General features: G+C 51.0%; 2 protein-coding genes across 3 annotated transcripts; both read left to right on the top strand.

Moving 5' to 3' along the window:
* Positions 1-515: 515 nt before the first annotated feature.
* On the top strand, positions 516-8,905 carry MTMR11 (myotubularin related protein 11). Of its 2 annotated transcripts, none has more exons than XM_040998378.1 (17): positions 516-613; positions 986-1,061; positions 2,175-2,296; positions 2,453-2,513; positions 2,691-2,833; positions 3,280-3,358; positions 3,491-3,626; positions 3,837-3,924; positions 4,085-4,173; positions 4,255-4,379; positions 5,499-5,565; positions 5,790-5,860; positions 6,413-6,579; positions 6,899-7,072; positions 7,583-7,747; positions 8,120-8,413; positions 8,645-8,905. In XM_040998378.1, exons 1-17 carry the CDS (start codon positions 548-550, stop codon positions 8,789-8,791), a joined length of 2,070 nt encoding a protein of 689 aa, XP_040854312.1. In that variant the 5' UTR covers positions 516-547; the 3' UTR covers positions 8,792-8,905. The 2 variants fall into 2 exon arrangements, with proteins under 2 accessions (XP_040854312.1, XP_040854311.1); XM_040998377.1 differs by having other exon boundaries at positions 971-1,061.
* A 1,492-nt stretch (positions 8,906-10,397) lies between these two features.
* On the top strand, positions 10,398-15,134 carry SF3B4 (splicing factor 3b subunit 4). Its single transcript, XM_040998906.1, has 6 exons — positions 10,398-10,475; positions 10,785-10,913; positions 11,059-11,601; positions 12,189-12,395; positions 14,389-14,562; positions 14,754-15,134. The coding sequence occupies exons 1-6, from the start codon at positions 10,442-10,444 to the stop codon at positions 14,939-14,941; spliced, it is 1,275 nt and encodes a 424-aa protein (XP_040854840.1). The 5' UTR covers positions 10,398-10,441; the 3' UTR covers positions 14,942-15,134.
* Positions 15,135-21,115: the final 5,981 nt, after the last annotated feature.

Genomic DNA, 21,115 nt, shown 5'->3' with positions numbered 1-21,115 from the left:
CCTTGGCAGGCCTGAGCTCTGTCAGCACTCCCACCTCCCCAAAAACCCCTTTTGAAAACAGAAAGCTGAGCTGCTCTGGAAAGGTCCACTAGTTCTGCCAGCTTGATCAGTGTTACTGCTGCTCTTACACCGAGCTCTAATACCCAAGAACAAGAGAATTATCTCTGGGCCTGGAAGGGAGACGGGAGTCTGGGTGTCTATCTCCCAATTCCCCAGTTTTCCCCATCTTTTAAAGACTCCTCCATTTCCTCCCCACTTCTCCAAAACTGTGTGTCTTCTCCTTTAAGGGGCTGGGCATCTCTCCCGGCCTCTGGAATCGCCTAAAGAAGTTTCCGAGGAGCCTACTCGGGCTGGGGTGGACACACCTTTCAAAAGACCCCTGAAAGTATTTCGTGTACCTCAAATGCTCCTGCCTCGCGAGCCCTGCCCCACCCCCCCTTCCTCGCTGCCTTCTCGACTTCAGCGTTCAGCCTCTCCCCACCCGGGGCTGAGCATCCTTGAGGTCCCCCACCCTTAAAGGCTCTGTCCCCCGGATGGAGCCAGAGCAATGTGGTGGGGGGGCAGGGGCCAGAGTTTCAACATTGCCCCCCACAAGGAGGAGCCTGAGCTGGGGGTAAGGAGAAGGAATTGTAGGGGTGGGGGCTGGCCAGAGGGTGTGGAGGGGGATGAGGTGGAGGTCCTAGGAGGGAAGAACAGCATCTGGAGGGGAAGGAGGAGGAGGAGGAGGGTGTGTGTGTCATACCAACTTCGGATGATGAGGGCATGGTCTGCCCTTCTGGGTCTCAAGTTCGAGGCTCATTATCCATTAACCAGCCCCTCCCTACACTGCTTGTGGGCCCCAGGCCAGAGCTCCTGTAGACAGACACTGATCACACCGGAGAGGCTGAGTGTGGGCCTCTGGGGAGGTACTGGGTCCTTCTGGCCCTGTGGGGTCAGGATGCCTGGAGGATTAACCCTGCATCCTTTTCAGCTCTCCCGACCAAAGTCTGAGCAGGGCAGCAGGATGCCAGAGCTCCGGAGTCGTCGGCTGGGTGGATGCCTGGCTTCTGGATGCCTCCCAGGTAACCATACCCTTCCAGTACCTTTGATGTTCAGAGCTGCCTCCAGATTGCACCCCACCCAGCCTGGTTCTGTGTGCTTCCCCCCCGCCCCCACCCCCGCCCAGCGCCCCTGCCAAAACAAACCTGTGCCTTCATGCCTGGCTCCTGGTGCTTCTGCCCAAGGCTCACTCCCCCTCCATCTTCACCTGCCTTAGAACTCAGTCCTTGGGATCGGCTCGGTTTTCGTGGCCCTCTTACTCAGTGCTTTCCACATTTCCTTATGTAATAAATATTAGAGTACCTACTGCATGCCAGGCCCTGTTCTTGTTACAGAGGTAAGAGACTTCGATTTCTTCGTAAGCTGACATTGTGCTGAGGTTAGAGAAAGATTTTCTTTATGTAAAGTGTTTTAATTTTTTTAAAGATTTTTTTATTACAAAGTCAGATATACAGAGAGGAGGAAAGACAGAGAGGAAGATCTTCCATCCGATGATTCACTCCCCAAGTAACCACAACGGCTGAAACTGCGCTGATCCAAAGCCAGGAACCAGGAACCTCTTCCTGGTCTCCCACGCGGGTGCAGGGTCCCAAGGATCTGGGCCATCCTTGACTGCTTTCCCAAGCCACAAGCAGGGAGCTGGATGGAAGTAGAGCTGCCAGGATTAGAACCAGCGCCCACATGGGATCCCGGCGCATTTAAGGCGAGGACTTTAGCCACTAGGCCATGCCACCGGGCCCAAGTGTTTTGATTTTAAAAACAAAAACAAAAACAAAAAACTTATTTTGAGAGTTACAGAAAAAGAGAGAGAGGTTTTTCATCTTCTGGTTCACTCCCTAAGTGAGAGCAACAGCCAGCAGTGGGCCAAACCAAAGTTAAGAGCTTCTGCAGGGCTCCCACATGGGTGCAGGGGCCCAAAGACCCATGCTTTTCCATGCCACAAGCAGGGAGCTGGGTCAGAAGTGCAGCAGCCAGGAAACAATCAGTTCTTATAAGGGATGCCAGCCAGCATTGCAGATGGTGGTTTAGTGTGATAGGCCACATGTTAACCACTAGAGGGAGACTTTAATATTCCCTTTTGTCTCAGGAGCTGGTGTGCACTGAGCTGGTAGTAACCTGGCTCTTTCTCTTCCTAGGGGAGCAAATCCTAGCCTGGGCCCCAGGACTGAGAAAAGGGCTGGAACCTGAATTGCCTGGAACTTTGATCTGTACCAACTTTCGAGTCACCTTCCAGCCCCGTGGATGGCAGCGGAATCAGGTGAGACAACTGGAGCAACGTGAGTAGGGGAGTCTAGAGGGAAGTAGATCAACACGACGGCTTAAGGGCTGTCTTGTGAATGTAGCAGGGATGTTGGTTGGGGATTATCTCTACGGGGGTACCCTCAGTCGTCTGTAACATGTCATGTACCTCCAGGACACTCCCCTGAGCAGTGAATATGACTTTGCTCTGGTCAACATCGGGCGGTTAGATGCTGGTGAGTCTGAAGGTTGGGGGAAACAGCTCACTAAAGGGAGGGATGGAGGTGTGGGGCTGGAAGCTTCTCCTCTCCCCCTCATCTCAGAAAACTGCCAATGGTGGAAGGGGATGGGCTGGGGGATAGGCTGGAAGAGTTCCTCGGAGGGACCCTGACCCAAGGGCCCACTGCTTCCAGTGAGCGGTGGGTCCCGAGTCCAGCTCCTGCGGCCAGGGTCCCAGCTGAAGTTCATCCCTGACGAGCTTCTGATTCATGGCCGAGACTTCCGGCTGCTCAGAGTTGGCTTTGAGGCAGGAGGGCTGGAGCCACAAGCCTTTCAGGTAAGCTAACCCCAGGCTCCTTTAGTCTTTTCCTTAGAACCTTGACACTCTTTCCTTGGCCATTCCCAATTCTCTCGTCCCCCAAGCCCACCCTCAGGGCTCCCTTTCATCCTTCCCCCTGCTGCTTTCCTCAAAGAAAGATGAAAAGACAGGGAAATATGACAGTAGAGTGACAGGGAGGGGCCTGAACGCTAGCCTGGCTCTGTTGCTATGGACACTGCAGCTGTGGGTGAGCCTCCTCCTCCTCATGGGAGGGTTGGACTCTATCCCTCCTCGAATTCCCCTCAGAGTTGGTGGTTCCCGATTTGTTCTCCTGACCCCAGTCCAGTTACCACTTACGCCGCCCCTCCCCACCTTCTCTAGCTCCAAGCTTTTTGTTGACAGGCTCCATTCCTTTCTTTCACTTCAGTCTGAACCGAATGAATGCAATGGCCTTTCCTCCACAGGTGACCATGGCCATCGTTCAAGCCAGAGCTCAGAGCAGTCAAGGCCAACAATGTTTGGGGATAACACTGCGCAAGGCTTGTGAGTGAGGGTGCTCTAGGGGGAGCTCTGTGGTGGGGGGAGGGAGGAGACAGAGGCTGGTTGAAGACACATGAGCTGAGAAGCCTTCTTTCATTTTTTTACTGCTCCCTTGGCACCTCACACCTGCTCCAGGCCAGGGTTCTGAGTCGAAAAAACCCCCTGTTCCTCTCTTGGAGACACCAGAAGACTGGGAGTTGGAGCGGAAGCAGCAGGGGGCCAAAGGCTGGAGGGTTACCACGGTCAATGAGAGGTTCGATGTGGCTACCAGGTGAGCTCCTGGTTCACCCCCACCCCTGCTACCCTCCCAAGCTCCCCACAGTCCCAGATCCCTTACAGCTAGGACATCCCGCAAACTCCAGCCTACTGGGGCGTCCCCCTTGTCTCCCAGCCTGAGCTCCCTTGTCTTGGGTGCTCTAGAGCAGCTTTGCATTAGAATGTTTCCACAAGCCACACTGTGACATCACTCTCCATTTTACAGCCTTCCCCGTTACTTCTTGGTCCCTAATCGAGTTCTGGACAGTGAGGTCAGGAGAGCGTTTGGCCACTTCCACCAGGGCCGTGGACCGGTCAGTGTGAGGCTAAGGGTAACGACTGGGCATGAGGGAATCATGAGCGGTCAGGGGACAACATGGAGGGAGGGATATTCCCCACAAGGTAGTGTGGGGACATGGGTGGCGCGGGGCCAGGCATTTCTCCTCTAGTGACCATCTGTTCATCTGCCTGAAGCGCCTGTGCTGGCATCACCCTGGGGGCAGTGACCTCCTCCGCTGTGGAGGCTTCTATATGGCCAGCGACCCTAACAAAGAGGACATCAGGTGAGGGAAGGTCTGATGGGAGGCACCAGTTAGGTGATTAGGGAAGACTCTGCCCTTATTTTCTGGCTCCCTCCCATGCAGAACGGTGGAGTCAATGCTGCAGGCTGGCCATTCTGACGTTGTTTTGGTAGACACCACGGATGAGCTGCCTAGCCTCGCAGATATCCAGCTGGCCCACTTGAGACTCAGGGCCCTCTGCGTGCCTGGTGAGACTGAGCTCCGATGCCCGCCCCTCACCACAGCCCTCACCTGCTGATCCTGGCCTGGTTTGCCCTTTTGCCTGCTGTGTATGAGTTACTTTTCAGCCCAATGACCCTTAGCTTTCTGTTCAACTCCCATTTCCTCCTGGACTCACTGACTCTGTCTTCTTGGCCCAAACTTAGTTTTTTTTTTTTTTTTAATGACTTGGGCTATAGTACACATTCCACAAAATTCATTTTTCACCTTGCTTTAGTGTATAATTCAATGAGTTATATGTATATATATATATATATATATGACTTTTTTTTTTTATTGCAAAGTCAGATACATAGAGAGGAGGAGAGACAGAGAGGAAGATCTTCCATCTGGTGATTCACTCTCCAAGTGGCCATAATAGCCGGAGCTGCGCCAATCCAAAGCCAGGAACCTCCTCCAGGTCTCCCACTTGGGTGCAGGGTCCCAAGGCTTTGGGCCGTCCTCGACTGCTTTCCCAGGCCACAAGCGGGGAGCAGGATGGGAAGCAGAGCTGCCGGGATTAGAACCGGCGCCCATATGGGATCCTGGCACATGCAAGGCAAGGACTTTGGCCATTGAGCTACCACGCCGGGCCCTCAATGAATTATATTTACAGTGTTGTATAATCATCACAATTTAAATCTTGGAAATGTCATGGCCAGTTACAGTTACTTTTCATTCCTACTCTCAGTGCTAGGCAACCCCCACATGAGTTATTTATTTACTTGTTGTTATATTTTAAATATGTTAAAGGCAGGGATAGGGAGAGAAGGGTGAAAGGGGAGGAAGAGGGATGTCTTATTCACTCCTCAAATGCCGGGACAAAACAAAGAGCCTTGTGCTCTGTCTGAGTCTCCCATGTTGATGGCAGAGATCCAAGCGCTTGGGCCATCATCTGATGCCTTACCAGGTACATTACCAGGAAACTGGATCCAAAGCAGAGTTATCTGGCAAACAAACCAGTGCTTGTATACTGAATGCAAGCAGCAGTTTAATTTGTTGAGCACAACACCTGCCTCCTACCCAACTTATTTTTTACCCATGTAGCTGTAGACCTGAATCTTGCATTTTCATCTTTTTGCCCTTCTTATCCCTCTATTTGCTGTCAGATTCATCTGTAGCTGAGGATAAATGGCTGTCAGCCCTGGAGGGAACACGATGGTTGGACTATGTCAGGTATTCCCCACTTCTTAATTTATGATTCAACCTTTTCCAACTTTCTATTTACTTGGATTCTTGAATAGCCTTCCAATATGTCGTCTTGGTTCCCCCAGAAAGCTGTCATTTACTAGTTCTTGGAAGCAGGGGCAGGATTTTGCAGTCTGCCTCCATCCCATTGCCTGTTCCTATCTTTACCTAGGTTTATCAGTTCCCCCATCTTCCTAACCTGTTCCTTCCAGGTCTTGTCTTCGTAAGGCCAGTGACATCTCAGTCTTAGTGACATCCAGGGTTCGTTCTGTAGTACTTCAAGGTGAGTTCTTTGGGTCAGCCTCTTCCATTCCTTTTCTTTTTCTTTTACCCACTTGACTGGCTGTGGTCATGCAGAGAGACCCTTGGCTTCCTTTCCCCTTCTAGTGCTAGCATCTTCCTTTCCAGTTTCCTTTTCCTTTCCTGCTCATGAGCTCCAGTTCTCATCTTTCAGTGCTACCTTTGCTTTCACACTATTGCTTATGGACCCCAACATGATGGTGGTCTCAACTCTTCTGGGCCCATCCTTCCATCAGTGCATCAGTACTGGGGTGGGTTGGGGTGGGGTTGGGAAGAACAACAGACAAATTGATCTGGCCACTGTGGTTGTCTCACGTGTGTGAAACTGGGGATTTCTATTCAGGATGTCTATGAAGCGAATCATTCAAGATCATTGTTTTCTCTTCACTTTTATGTGCCCTCTCAATCCTACCTCTCCAAACTTATCCCTCTGTGCTCTCACTTCTTACCATGTGTCCTTTTTCTCCCTCCCTCTTGTCCTAGCTTCTTGGACCTTCCTTCTTTCTTCCATCTCTTCTTCCTCTTTATCACCCAGAGCGCGGTGATCGTGATCTCAATGGCCTCCTCTCTTCACTCGTCCAGCTGCTTGCAGCCCCTGAAGCCCGAACACTGTTTGGCTTCCAATCACTAGTCCAGCGAGAGTGGGTGGCAGCTGGACACCCCTTCTTGACCCGGCTTGGAGGAACCGGGGCCAACGATGAGGTGAGAATAATTTAGAAGTGTTTTAGGTGTTGTAGGGGAGTATTACCAAAGAGTTAAGGGGATGAGAGGATTAGACAGGGGAATCCACTGGGAGTAAACTGCCTCCCAATGGTCCTGAGGTTGGTTAAGCTCGAGGGACTAGCATGCATGGAGCTCATAACACCCTGTAGTCTCAGTTCGTATTTTCATCTCTTGACCTTCTTAACATCAATCATTCCTGTGCCCCCCTCATTCCTGTACCCCCCATCCTCCAACATGTTGCCTTCCTCCCTCTTACGGTCCCCTACCGTGCTTCCAATCTCTTCTTTTCCCTTCCCAGGCTCCAGTGTTTCTCCTCTTCCTTGACTGTGTCTGGCAGCTCCTCCAGCAGTTTCCAGCTGAGTTTGAATTCTCGGAGTTCTTCCTTCTTGCTCTTCATGACAGTGTCAGGGTTCCTGACACCCTTACTTTCCTGAGAAATACTCCCTGGGAGCGTGGAAAGCAGGGTGCACAGGTCAGTGGCCTCCATTTTTCATTTGTCCTCTTTTTTTTTTTTTTAAGATTTATTTATTTATATGGTAAATTCAGAATTGCAGAGAGAATGAGAGACACAGAGAAAGATCTTCCATCCACTGGTTCACTCCCTAAGTGGCCGTAATGGCCAGAGCTGAGCTAATTCAAGGCTAGGAGCCAGGAACTTCTTTTGGATTTCCCACATGGATGCAGGGTCCCAAGGCTTTGGGCAGTCCTTCAGAAGGGAGCTAGAATCAAAGTGGAGCAGTTGGGACAAGAACCAGCACCTACATGGGATCTGGGTACATGCAAGGAAAGGACTTTAGTCACTAGGCTACCGTGCTGGTCCCCCTCTTTTTTTCTTGTTGAGAACAACTTTTGAAGTTTAGTCCCAATATATTTCATGAGAAGTGATTCCCAGGATAAGAGGTTAGAACTTCATGCTTTGTCTCTAGAGTAGGGAGAATTATTTTTTTTTACTAATCATACTTTTCTTGCTTCCTCTGTCCAGTTTAACTCCTACACACAAGCCCAGCCTCCAGCTGGGAGTTCCCTGAACCTGCAACTGTCTGTCTGGGACTGGGATTTACGCTACAGTAATGAACAAATACTACAGTTCCACAATCCAGGCTATAACCCAAAGCACGGGCCTGATTCTTGGTTTCCTAGACAACAGGTGAGATATCTGACTTCATCGATCCTTTTTTCCACAGGCTTATGCTGCTATATGAGAAGCGGAGACATGCGAAGTTACCTCACTTTTCTCCTACAGCTGTCACTCGAGTCTGACTTTTCCGGAAAGACAGTGTCTTAGAAATAGCACAGAGGGTTATCATCTATATTTATTTAAGTTTATTGGTCTTTCCTTCATGTGTGTACATTTCATAAGTTGCCTTAAATCAACTTTAATTTGTCCTGAGCCCTAGTTGAAGCCTAATGAGAGTCCTAAGGGGCAGACTTGTGGCTCTGGTTTTTAGTGCAATCTATAGGTCCCAGGCTGAGGTAGTCTGATTTGTCAGTTGCCAATTAATTTCCCTTTCCCCTTTAGCCAAGCTTCCTGACTCCTGGACCTCCCAGTTCCGTGTGGCTGTTTTCTAAAGGGTCCCTGAGCCCCCTGCACCAGCTCTGTCCCTGGCGGGAGAGTCCCTCTCTGCTGGCAGTCTCTTCCCGTTGGCTCCCCCGATCTGCCGTTTCCTCCGAAAGCCTGGCTGACCAAGAGTGGGGGCTCCCCTCACACTGGGGAGTTTACCCTTTACCTCCGGGACTGCTGCTGCCAGGCTCTCTGGGACCCCAGATCAGGCTCTGGAGACGCTGCTACCTGAGGGGCAGGCCTGAGGCCCAGGTGAGAATACAGGGACTGGGAGTGGGAGAAGGGGCATGACAACTGAACAGGCAGGGGCTGGGAGGGCTGGGAAGTGAAGTACCATTGGGGGAAACTGCTAGAAGCTTATATTAAGTCTCATTTAGGGCGCATTTAGAAGGAGGAAAGAGACATCAGAAAGAGTGGGCAGATTTTATAGAGGGCTAGAGCTGCAATAATGTGCTTCTCTGCCCCTATCTGCATCCCTCCCAGGTGGGCCACTCAGCTCTCACAATCTCTGGCCTCCAAGATGAGCTAGCCCATCTTCAGGACCTGTTAAAGAAATGGACACCAAGAACATTTCCTGATGATCACTCCAAGAAGCTGGATCCAAATACCATTCTCTCCCATTCGTGTTGAAATTGCTGGCATTCCCAAAGGCAGAGCAGAGATGTCTGGATGGAGGAAGGGTTCTAATACTTAAGTGTTTTGTATACGGATGGCCTTGTTGCTTTCACACTCCAGCTCTTGGATAAACTCAGTAGACCTGAGTTTGTTGCAGACGGTGGTGCTAATCTTCAATTCGTATCCTGTCTTTCATTTGGGTCCTGAAGATAAACCTAACACTCCACAATATAATTGCTTTATAGATAGCCAGCTGTCAAGTCTTCCCCCAGAGATGCTGTTCATTAGTTCCAACTATACAGCCTTAAGACCTCATTCTCACTCTGACTTGCTGCTTATTTAATTCCAACCTCTATTTCATTCCAGATAGGATCTTTTGGAGATAGAGTGGGTATGCAACACACCCATTCCTCTAACTGTAAAATTTTTGTAGTGGCATTTCTATTTAAATTCATTAAAGCACAATATTTATACATTTTGGTAGCACTGATTCTTGGGTTTGGATGAAGGATCCTAAATAGCAAAGACTTACGGAAAGGCCTCCACCACACTATTTCTAAAAGAAGAATGGATATGGGCCATATGGTGTTTTAGAGAATTCTCCCATCTCCCACTTAGGAGCAGATGAGGCCGAAACATTCTGCCAGGGCCAGACTATCTCTTGGGTTGGAGCTGGGTCGGCCTGGGAGCTCAGGTTCTGCTCAAACTCCCACTCAGATATTACCTCAAGCCCAGGCCAACAGGCAGCAGGAAGCCAAGCAAGTTCCTTAGGTTGAGGAATTCCTGAAGACCCCTTTTTTTAGGTCATAAAAAGACTCTCTGGCTATATAATACATGAGACATTGGCCCAGCGTGGTAGCCTAGTGGCTAAAGTCCTCACCTTGCACGTGCCAGGATCCCATATGGGTATCAGTTTGCGTCCCGGCAGCCCCACTTCCCATTCAGCTCCCTGCTTGTGGCCTGGGAAAGCAGTCGAGGATGGCCCAAAGCCTTGCACCTGCGTGGGAGAACCGGAAGAAGCTCCTGGCTTCTTCAGATCTGCTCAGCTTACCAGCTGGGGCCACCGGGAGCGTGTGCGTGTGTGTGTGTGTGTGTGTGTTGGGGGCAGCTCTCTCCCGCAGCCTCGTGTGTGTGTGTGTGTGTGTGTGTGTGTTGGGGGCAGCTCTCTCCCGCAGCCTCGTGTGTGTGTGTGTGTGTTGGGGGCAGCTCTCTCCCGCAGCCTCGTGCGTGTGTGTGTTGGGGGGTAGCTCTCTCCCGCAGCCTCCCTGGCGCGCGTCCGTAGCTATCACCGGCCAGCCGCGGCTCGAACCCTGGGCCGCCCGAGGGGAGACCGCCTCAGGGGGTCAGGCTGCAGCTAACCCGCAGAGCCACACACCCGGAACCCGGGGGCGGACGGGCCGCCCTACTTCGAGAGGGTGGAGCCCGCTCGCCCTGCCCTCCTCGCTAGGCCCGCTGGCTGCGGAACCGCGGCGCCGGACCAAAAACACCCGCCCTTCCGGACGCCGCTGCCGCGTCGGTCCGGACACCCCTAAGATGGCCGCGGCCCACTCCGGCCCCGTCAGAGCCCCGCCCGGCGCGCACGTCAGCCTTCGCCCCGGAAGTGGAAGTCGGGACTGAGGTCGGAGGGCGGAGCTGCTGCTGGGAGACGGCGGGCTCTTTTTCGCCATGGCTGCCGGGCCGATCTCGGAGCGCAACCAGGGTGACTGAGGCGGGAGACGAGTCGGGAGTGGGACCGGGCGGGTGGGAAACCTCAGCTAAGGCCGGGAACGTCTCCAGGGCGGGAGGCTGGAGCACGCTTCCCCGGAGCCAGGGCGGGAGCCGGGCCGCTGGGGGCGGGTTGGCGGCGCGCAGGCTGAGGCCCGCGGGTGGGGTGCTTCTCTCAGTCCTCTGTGCCCCCCGAGTGAGACCCGAGGTGCAGCGGAACGCCGCGTTCAGCCTCGGGAGGGCCTCGAGGGCTGCGGAGAGGGGGCACTGGAGGGCTTCCTCTGACCCCTCGCACCTCCCCCAGATGCGACCGTGTACGTGGGGGGCCTGGACGAGAAGGTCAGCGAGCCGCTGCTGTGGGAGCTGTTCCTGCAGGCAGGGCCGGTGGTCAACACCCACATGCCGAAGGACAGGGTCACGGGCCAGCACCAGGGTGAGTACCCGCCCGGCGCGCCTTCTCCCCGGGGCCCCCGAAACCCTTGTCTGTGGGAGCCTGTGTGGCCTGTCGTTTCTCTCCCGCTCTTCGCGATGGGCGGCTGGTTTTGAACAGCTTCCCTCCTGCTTCTCTTCTCGCCTAGGCTATGGCTTTGTGGAATTCCTGAGTGAGGAAGACGCCGACTACGCCATTAAGATCATGAACATGATCAAGCTCTACGGGAAGCCGATACGCGTGAACAAGGCCTCCGCGCACAACAAAAACCTGGACGTGGGGGCCAACATTTTCATCGGGAACCTGGACCCCGAGATTGACGAGAAGCTACTGTATGATACTTTCAGCGCCTTCGGGGTCATCTTGCAGACCCCCAAGATTATGCGGGACCCTGACACAGGCAATTCCAAGGGTTATGCCTTCATTAATTTCGCTTCATTTGATGCCTCGGATGCAGCCATTGAGGCCATGAACGGGCAGTACCTCTGTAACCGCCCCATCACCGTGTCTTACGCCTTCAAGAAGGACTCCAAGGGGGAGCGCCACGGCTCGGCCGCCGAGCGGCTCCTGGCCGCCCAGAACCCACTCTCGCAGGCCGACCGCCCGCATCAGCTGTTTGCAGATGCACCGCCTCCGCCCTCGGCCCCCAATCCTGTCGTGTCATCCTTGGGATCTGGGCTTCCTCCACCAGGTAAAGGACTGGGTTCTGAATGTGCTGGTTTGGGGAGGTAGAGTGAGAGCTAAAGAGAACCGGAAAAGGGAAGACTCTGAGGGAGGGAGGGGATGGGAGCGGTGGGGAAGAAAGCAGTTGGGTTTTTCCGGAGAGCTGGAAGAAAGCTGTGGGGTTTTTTTCCGGGGAGTCAAGTCTAACAGTGCTTTTAACCTTGGCATATAGGTATTAGGGGAAAAGAACTTACCCTACCTAGAGAGGTCAAACTGGGGTAAGCTCTTTAAGATTTATTTATTTGAAAGGCAGAGTCAGAGGGGAGAGAGTGATCTTCCATCCATTGGTTCGTATGACTGGAGCTCGACTGGTCTGAAGCCAGGAGCTTTTCCCGGGTCTCCCACACGGGTGCAGAGGCCCAAGGACTTGGGCCATCCTGTGCTGCTTTCTAAGGCTCGTTAGCAGGGAGCTGGATGGAAAGTGGAGCAGCTGGTTGAACCCACACACTTAGGGGATGCCAGCATCCCTGGCTAAACCAACCTCAGGGGAACGGGGACAGGTTCTTTCAAGGCATTCTCTGCCCACTGCCATTGATTTTTTTATTTTCTGTCTAGGCATGCCTCCTCCTGGCTCTTTCCCACCCCCTGTGCCACCTCCTGGAGCCCTTCCACCTGGGATACCCCCAGCCATGCCCCCTCCACCAATGCCCCCCGGGGCTGGAGGCCATGGCCCTCCTGCAGCAGGAACCCCGGGGGCTGGACATCCAGGACACGGACACTCACACCCTCACCCCTTCCCGCCGGGTGGGATGCCCCATCCAGGTAGGTGTTACTTGCTGGGAAAGGAAAGACTGACTGTCATACCTGTCACTGTTTTTTAGAAAGCTTTCTGCAAAGTAGCCTGTCCTTGCTCTTTTTGGCTTCCCTTCTCTCGGACTCTGCCCTGAAGGGGAGATGTAGGGGAGACTTTGTCTTCTCAGGCTGTTTGACCTCTGCTGTGTTTGAAACTTACCATGGCCTTCTGTCAAATTCTTGTCTCCCTTTTCATCTGTTTTTTATTTGATTCTCCACCCGACACCTCAGTTTCAATTTGATAGGTTCATCTTTCTGTGGGTCTACGGATTTTTGTTCCTGAGTCTTCTGCCTGTACCTGCTGGTCCACGGTTTCAGTGTTCAGGTGTCTTCTGGCTCTGTGTCTAGTCGATGGTTGCTAACAGTCCGGATCCATAGTCCTATTGCTTAGTAGCCAGATCCACTTTGTGTCTTCAAACCTATTCTTTTTTCATCAAAGAAAAAAAAATTAAGATTTATTTATTTGAAAGAGAGGGAGAGACTTTTTTTTTTAAGGATTTATGTAATTATTTCTTTGAAAGGCAGAGTTACAAAGATGAGACATCCTCATTTGTTGGTTCAGTAGCTGCATTGGTCAGGCCGGAGCCGGGAGCCTGCACCTGAGTGGCTCGTTTGGCTGTCATCATCTAACACTTTCCCAGGCATATTGGTAAGGCGTTGAAGTGGAGTACTCAGGACTTGAACTTACACTCTGGAGTCATCAGCACTTCCATGTGCTGTGCCACTGTGCTGGTTCCCCCCATCCCCCAGACCTGTTCTTCTAGTCTTTTCTATCTTTTTCCTATTTTAACATTTTTTATGAAAGGCTATAAAAATATCCAGAGAGGTGAATAAATATGATGCAGTGATATGTGTCCTAATGTGAAGAACTTTGTTTCACTGCATTCTTTTCCTTCACCATGGCCCTCAAATCACAGGAGGCAGTGATTCTGTGCCATTTCCTCCTCTTATTACGCACTGCAGATTTCTGGATCAGTACTCCACCCTTAGTCATCTCATTTATAAATCACATTCATTTGCAGTCCAGGACTTAGAGTATGTTTTGTTGTTTGATGAAGAAGACATTTTTGTTCATAACTGGATCCTAAAGGAAAGAGTCCGTTTCTTTCATTGTCAGCTCGTCTTGGTGTTGGAGTAACCTGTCCCTGCCTCGCATATTGCTCTCATTAGAATGGTTTTTGGCTTGCTCTTGGCGAAGGAGACAGTTGAGAGGAACACTTGGATGTGGAGGATTAGCCAGTTAAGCCGTCACACTGCCTCTTCTTTGTCTTTGTACTTTTCAGTTGCTTCATTCAGGAGCCTTCAAGCTGTGTATATTCTCTCAGCTCACTGCTTATACCTACTCTTATTTAGATTTTTGGTATCTGCCTCCACCTGCCAGTGCCCTTGTTATGGTAATCTCTTCCAATTTTGTCTTGAGTCCATTTTCACAAAATTTTTCTAACAAATATTAGGTACCATTTCTCAGAACTCTCATGCAGCTCCCCTTTACCTGAAGAGTAACCCCCGCCCCAGGCGCGTCACGGTAGCACGGAGGACTTCTCTGGATCTGCTGCTTGGCAGCATTGCCGTGGCTGTGGCTCCTGATGCCCGAGGCTTTTCCTGAGACATTCTGTGCTCTTTAACGCATCAGTGATTTGCACCTGCTAATCTTGTGGCCTGGGACTGATTGCTTCCATTTTCTCATCCTACTGGAACGTTCTTTGCCCGGGCAGTATGTCTGCTGCCTTGCTGTGTCCTATCAGTAATCACTTCAGTTGTTAGACTGTTGCAGTGCCTGGTCAGGGAAGGGAGCAGTGATGTGAGTGAGTTGACTGGGTCACTGGCTCCTTTGTACTGCAGTGGGGTCACCCTCCTCTTCCTGATGTCATTTTTTTTTCTCATACTGCTTTTTTCCTTCCATCTTTGCACTCTTTATGATTTTATTTTTGTCTTTCTCCTTGTATCTCTTTTATTTTCACAGGGATGTCTCAGATGCAGCTGGCCCACCATGGCCCTCATGGCTTAGGACACCCCCATGCTGGACCCCCTGGCTCTGGGGGACAGCCGCCACCACGACCCCCACCTGGGATGCCTCATCCTGGACCACCTCCAATGGGCATGCCCCCGAGAGGCCCTCCGTTTGGATCCCCCATGGGTAAGCAGGCTGTGGATTCCTCCCTCCTCTGCACAGCTAGCATTCTTATGGCTCTTTGTCACACCTAGTGTGCCATGCCTTTTCTTGTATTTCTTGGGTTTGGTCAGTTACCCATTGTCCTGCCACAGGTCTGCCAGCATTAAGTATCTCCTGTCACTCACTTTTATTAATTTGTCTTTCCCTTTTTGCAGGTCACCCGGGCCCTATGCCTCCACATGGTATGCGTGGACCTCCTCCGCTGATGCCCCCTCATGGGTACACTGGTCCCCCGAGACCCCCACCCTATGGCTACCAGCGGGGCCCCCTGCCGCCTCCCAGACCTACTCCCCGGCCTCCAGTTCCCCCTCGAGGCCCACTTCGGGGCCCTCTTCCTCAATAAATTCCCTTTCTTCTTCCTGTTATATTCTAGTACCTTTCCCACTCTTTGGACCAGTCAGAGCTGCCGTAGCTAATCCCTTTGAGTCCTCCCTTTTTAAAGTAACTTCTTCCCCACAGAACATTTTTTTCTTTTTTACGTTGGTCCTAACTGTTTTACAAATGCACATGGAAAATAAACCTGCACTTCTTGTTTATTCTTTGTGGTGTTATCCTTGGCAAGAAAAGATGTTGGGTATTGAGAGAAATGGTGAGGTGGGAATATGGGTATTCACAGCACACTTTAAAGGCTTCAGTGATGTGCTGAGGGATGGCTGAACTCTGTGCTGCAGCTGTTGTTTCTTTTTTTTTTAATAAAATTTTTATTTTAACATTCTTTACATAGTTAATTAGGGTAAGAAGGTTCAAGGGCTACAGGAAAGTGGATAATACTATTATGTTTTTCATATTGTTACCTTCATGTTTAAAGGGGGGTATTAAGGGAGAAGGCCCACCCAATTTCCCACCCTCCCCAGGACCCGGATGTAGGGCATGCTCTGAGGTTCTTGCTCAAGTGGTTTTGATATTGCAACAGTTATGAATTGCTGTCAATCTTGCCACTCCAAGCACTATGTGGTCTTTGGAAAATCCACTGATTGACATAGTCCACCGTAGCGGAGATGGTTGGTTGACCTGTTCTGTCTTCTCTCTTTTCTTCGTCAGGGTTCTGAGTCCAGCATTTAATTAGGAAGATCTCCAAAGAAACTTGTATGTGCTAACAAGTACAGGGCCTGGCACCGTCCATCGCTCCAATCAGTAGCTGTTGTTTCTTTACATAGAGCTTATCTCTAGTTCATGCCATAGGATCCCAGTGTCTCTAGCATAGGATTATTAAAGAGAGAAAAGAAGAAAGATGCCTAGAGATATATTGGCAAAAATACGAAGTAGAATGCACAAAGCTATTAATTGTAGCACAGTGTATAGTGAGAGGAGATTGGTAACAGGTTGAATAAACATACATCCACTCTGAGGGACTGCTGTGTGACCGGAGGAGGGAATGAGGAAGAGGTTTACAAACTTGTGATGTAGAAAAGTGTGTGCAGCGAGTATGTCTACTGTAAGTATAATCTATGTATGTGAGGCATCTGTGTGAATTGAAATCCATATGTGTGTACTTTTTTTAAGGATTTATTTATTTCTATCGGAAAGTCAGATTTACAGAGAGAAGGCAAGAGAGATGAAGATCTTCTGTTTGTTGTTTCACTCCCGAAGTGGCAGCAACTGTTGGAGCTGAGCTGATCCGGAGCCAGGAGCAAGAAGCTTTTTCCAGGTTTCCCACATGGATGCAGGGTCTCAAGGCTTTAGGGCGTCCTCGACAAGCAGGGAGATGGATGGGAAGTGGGGACGCTGGAACTAGAACTGGCACCCATATGGGATTCCCGGTGTATGCAAGGCGAGGACTGTAGCCAGTAGGATACCACGCTGAACCCACATTTTATTTATTTAAAAATTTATTTTTTTATTTGTATTTGAAAGAGTTACAGAGACAGATCTTCCATTTGCTGTTTCATTCCCCAATTAGCCACAATGGCTGGAGCTGGGCAGATCTAAAGTCAGGAGTTTCCTCTAGATCTGCCATGTGGGTACAGGGGCCCAAGGACTTGAGTCATCCTCCAGTGCTTTCCGAGATGAGACGAGATCAGGTGCGTTCAGGGTGGTATGGCCGTAGGCCAGTGCTTTCCCAGGTGCATTAGCAGGGAGCTGGATTGGAAGTGGAGCAGCCAGGACTTGAATGGTGTCCATATGGGATCCTGGCACTACAGGCAGAGGCTTATCCTATTATGCCACAATGCCAGGCCTGTGCACTTTGATTTAAAAAGTGGAATAATAAAGCAAAAGCTAATGCAAGGTGCCACTGTATAAGGAGGAAGGGAATTATGACAATGTAAATGTTAAATTCCTGGTCTTCACTACCAGACATTGTAAATAAGTAGTTGCTTCTTATTCCTATTTTTGTTTATTCTCGGTTGTTTGAAAGCTAATTTGTATCCCATTTGAATTTTGCACTGAAAGACTTCAGTAACTAGATCAAATTCAGGGGCCTCGGCCCTTTCTCAATCTTTGTTGTTGTTGTTGTTTTGTTTTAAACAACTTTAGTTCTTACACTAGCCAAGCCTGGAGCCTGCCTGCCTTGATGTCTTGTCACTCTCATTCCTTTAGCATTGTGTTGGTGCCCATAAGGCTCCATGCTGGTGGGAGCCCAGGATACGCAGCAGGAGGGACTGGTGTTAACGGCCAGTGACCCTTGTCCCAGCTGTCCTGCTTCTGACCTGGCTTCCTGCTAACTGGCATGTGGGGGCAGCACATGGTGCCTTAGGTCCTTGGGTCCCTGCCACCCACTTTGGAGACCTGGAGGACTTCTTGGATCCTGGCTTTATCCTGGCTGAACTTTGGCCATTAAAAGTAATGTAACAGATTGTTGTTTGGAAAAATATTTTGGCAGCATGAAGGAATATTTAGCATGGAAGTCCAGGAAAGCTTGCTGGGAAGAAAGTGACAGCTGAACTTAATCTTGAAGGGTCAGGTTTCGCAGGTGAAGTTCACGGGGTGGATTGGTGTTTCTAAGCAGAAATGGATTGAAAATAACGATGTATAATGCTCTAAAATGGGGTGGTGTTGGAGGCAGACAGGTCAGCCAGTTAGGGAGTGTTCATAGATGATAGCTTCTCCCCCTCTGACTTCATGGCACAGAATCCTTTAAAACATGGAGGTAAAGGGGGGAGACTACGGGCTGGAGGCTCAGCTCTCACTGCTGGCCTAGCTTGACATGCCTAGTAGATGCTCTGGCAACGGTGTTGAGGTAGACTGTGGTGAGAGATTCATGGGAAGATGGAGAGACGCAGGAACTACAAGCAGGGTTGTTTTTTTTTTTTTTTTTTTTTTAATTGGAAAGTCAGATACAGAGAAGAGAGACAGAGAAGATCTTCCATCCACTAGTTCACTGCCCAAGTGACCACAATGACTGGAGCTGAGTCAGTCTGAAGCCAGGAGCCTCTTTCGGGCCTCCCACATGGGTACAGGTCCTAAGGCTTTCAGCTGTCCTGCTTTCTCAGGCTACAAGAATGGAACTAGGTAGGAAGTGGGGCTGCCAGGACTGGAACCAGTGCTGATATGGGATCCTAATGCATGCAAGGTGAGGACTTTAGCTATTAGGCTACCGTGCCGGGCCCACCACAAGTGTTTAAATAGTAACATTGTAGGACTAACTTGCCTGAAATGATCATGATCAAGAGAATAAATAGAAGGTGAGAAGGGCCTAGAACTAAGAACCTGTGGACCTAACAGGCCTAGTTAACAAGCACCCGGGGGAAATAATTATTTTCTCTCAGAACTTAAAAGGGTTTCCTTCTAAGACTACAGGATTTTCTGTTTTAACATGTATTAATGGGAAGTATGTGAAGTCATCTTGAAGAAATGGCTGCTTCCCAGCAGGACTTGGCTATAGTCTAATTGAAATATTAACATTTAAATCAGGAACAGATCAACCAGAAGAGGGTCAACAAGAAAAACCTAGGAGAGGGAGAGTCCCTGACTACCCCATGGGCTAAGCTGTTCCAGGTACCATCCTGGAAAGCGTTATAGCTGGAGATTTTCAATCAGGCAGGAGTGCTGGCAAGGCTGCCCATGGCATGGAAGTGAGGACAGGGAGTTGCCAAGAAGACTTCGCTGGATCCTTTGGCACTGGGGGATGGCCAGATGCCATTGAAGGTATGGCTATCCTAGTTATGCTATTTTGCATTTAGACTCTGACATAATTCTGATTTGGCTGCAGGGAGAGAAAACAGGCTAGACATTAATTTTTAGTTTGAGTATACAGTAAAATTTTCATAATAAATTAGTACATTTTGTGACTATTTGAATAAATTGTGGATTTATTTGTACACGTGAGTGTTTCCATGATCCAGTTTTGGAGGCCACAAAGGCCAGACCCACATCTCAGCGCTGAATGCAACGTGGCAGATATCGCCTATGAGTTCTCCGGGGACACAGGCCAAACACTCTGAAACTTGCAAGGGAGTTAGGCGGGCTCACACACTGTTAGGTTTGAAAAGGAAAAGATGAAGCAGCTGGTCCAAGCTCCCCATTTCCCAGATAAGAAAACAGGCTCACAGGAGAGAGAAGTTAGGATGGGTGCATTTTGCACACGGGTTAGGTCACCATTTGAGATGCATGCATCCCATATTGGAACATCTCTGGTTGAGGCCTGGCTACTCCACTCACAAGCTGACTTCTGGAAGCAACCGGTGATGACTGAAGGATTTGGGTCCCTGCCACCCGTGTGGAAGAGCCAGATCGAGCTCTGGGCTCAGGCTTTGACCTGGCCCGGCCCTGGCCCAATGGGGAGTGAATCTGCAGGTGACGGATTGCACCCCACCTAGCTTCTCTCTGTCCTGCTAAGCAAATGAAATGCAAGCAAAATAAATTGTCAAAAATTGTTAAAAATAAAAATAAATAGTGGCCTGGATCAAGAGCTGACAGGTTGTTAGAAGTCTTAGGTCAGAGCCCCTGGTTATTCTCAATCCAGACTGTCTCGAGGCCAGCCGGAACAGACCCTTCAGGATGCGTATCCCCAAACCATCCTCTTCACCCCTGCCACCAGTCTTAGCTCTCCCAGAGGCAAAGGGAAAACTGAAAATATCTTTCTGCCTGCAAACACAGCGTGTGTGTGTGTGTGTGTGTGTGTGTGTGTGTGTGTGATGTGAAGGGTGTGAAGGGAAATGGGGAGGGGTTTGTGGGGATCCCTTTTGAGTCATAGGAGCAAATGTATGGAAGGGACAATTCCAGATCTGTAAAAAGCCCCTCAGCTTCTCCAAACCCCATCCCTGCTCCCACAGAGTGAATGGAGGCGGGGGTTTGGGCTTGTGGAGGAGAGAGATGGCAGGGATCCTGGAGTATCTGCCTCTGGCTTCTCAGGGCGGAAGCCACACCTTGTTATCCCTGCCATCTCAGAAACAGCCAGGTAAACGTGGAGCCTGAGCACTTTCCCCTGGGGAGGGGGCTGTGAGAAGGAGATTCGGTGAGGATCCGCGGGGCAGGAGACTGAGGTGTTTGGAAGAGAGCCGGGAGCCCCTAACCCTCCTGGGTTCTGCCCTCGCGGCAGGTCTTGGGCGCTCTGCAAAGGGACTGCCGTCTCGCCCTCTCATCTCCCTGCCTGCCTGCCCGCTGCTCCAGCTAGCATCACCGTGTCCTGCCTTTCCCGACTTCATCTTTGACTAGGAAAGGGCTGCGGAGCGCTGTTTGTCATTGTCAGCTGTTCCTGCGACAACCCCTCTCCAGCCCTTAAGCATTTCTCTGGGTCCATCCCTAGCCTCTTTTCCTCCGCTCCCCCACCCCAACAATGGTCTCTCCCGATGCTCAATGGCGCGGGTGGGGGTGGGGGCGGAGGCGGGGCCGAGGTGTGGGGGGGCAGGTCTGCATTGCCGCTTCCCCCGGCGCCCCGAGCAGTCCAGTCGCCGCGGCCGCCTCAGCCCGCCGCCAGGGACCCCCGCCCTCTCCCGGGACTCTGCTGGCCCGGGAAGCCCAGCCCAGGTGAGACCCCTCTCCCAGCCTCGCACCTCCACCCCGCCCTGTCAGAGGCATCCCTGGCTCGCCTTGCAGCCATTTTACCCGCTGATGCTTTGGGGAAGGTGACAGCTCCATGGGGGGTTTGGGATAGGGGATGTTTGGGGACTGGTTAAGGGTGGACGTTGATTTGAAGGGTTTTGCTGTTCAGGAGAAGACACGTATGTGTCTCTGTGTGTTTATGTGGATGTATATATACATATATGTCTAAGGTGAAATGGGAGGAAGGCGTGTTTTTTCTCCCTTAGCCAAGTCCCTATCCTCTTTGAAAATTAATGGGGTGGGGAGTTAGGTGGAATGGGGCCCCTTCAAACTCCAATTCTCCCTTCTGCTCATCCTTCCCTTTTCTGTCTACTCCCCCCCCCCCCCCCCCCCCCCCGTGGATGAATGATAAATGACCTTGGCTTTGGCTGGAGCATGGCTGCTGTTCAGTCTGCTGGCCTTCCGAGGTGGCTGGGGGGCAGTGGAGCATGCAGCCAAGGGGGCTGAGCAAGAGTGGGCAAGGCGTGTGCAGACCAAGGCCTGGGGGCACAGATGAGGGGAGCTGGAGGGGGTGCACTCTGGGGAAGGGAAGGTG

Source organism: Ochotona curzoniae, unplaced genomic scaffold, assembly GCF_017591425.1.
Source record: "Ochotona curzoniae isolate NIBS_2020 unplaced genomic scaffold, NIBS_Ocur_1.0 scaffold_1037, whole genome shotgun sequence".
Taxonomy (NCBI): Eukaryota; Metazoa; Chordata; class Mammalia; order Lagomorpha; family Ochotonidae; genus Ochotona; species Ochotona curzoniae.
Note: the sequence above shows the minus strand (reverse complement) of the source record. Positions and strands in the feature narration are given on the sequence as shown.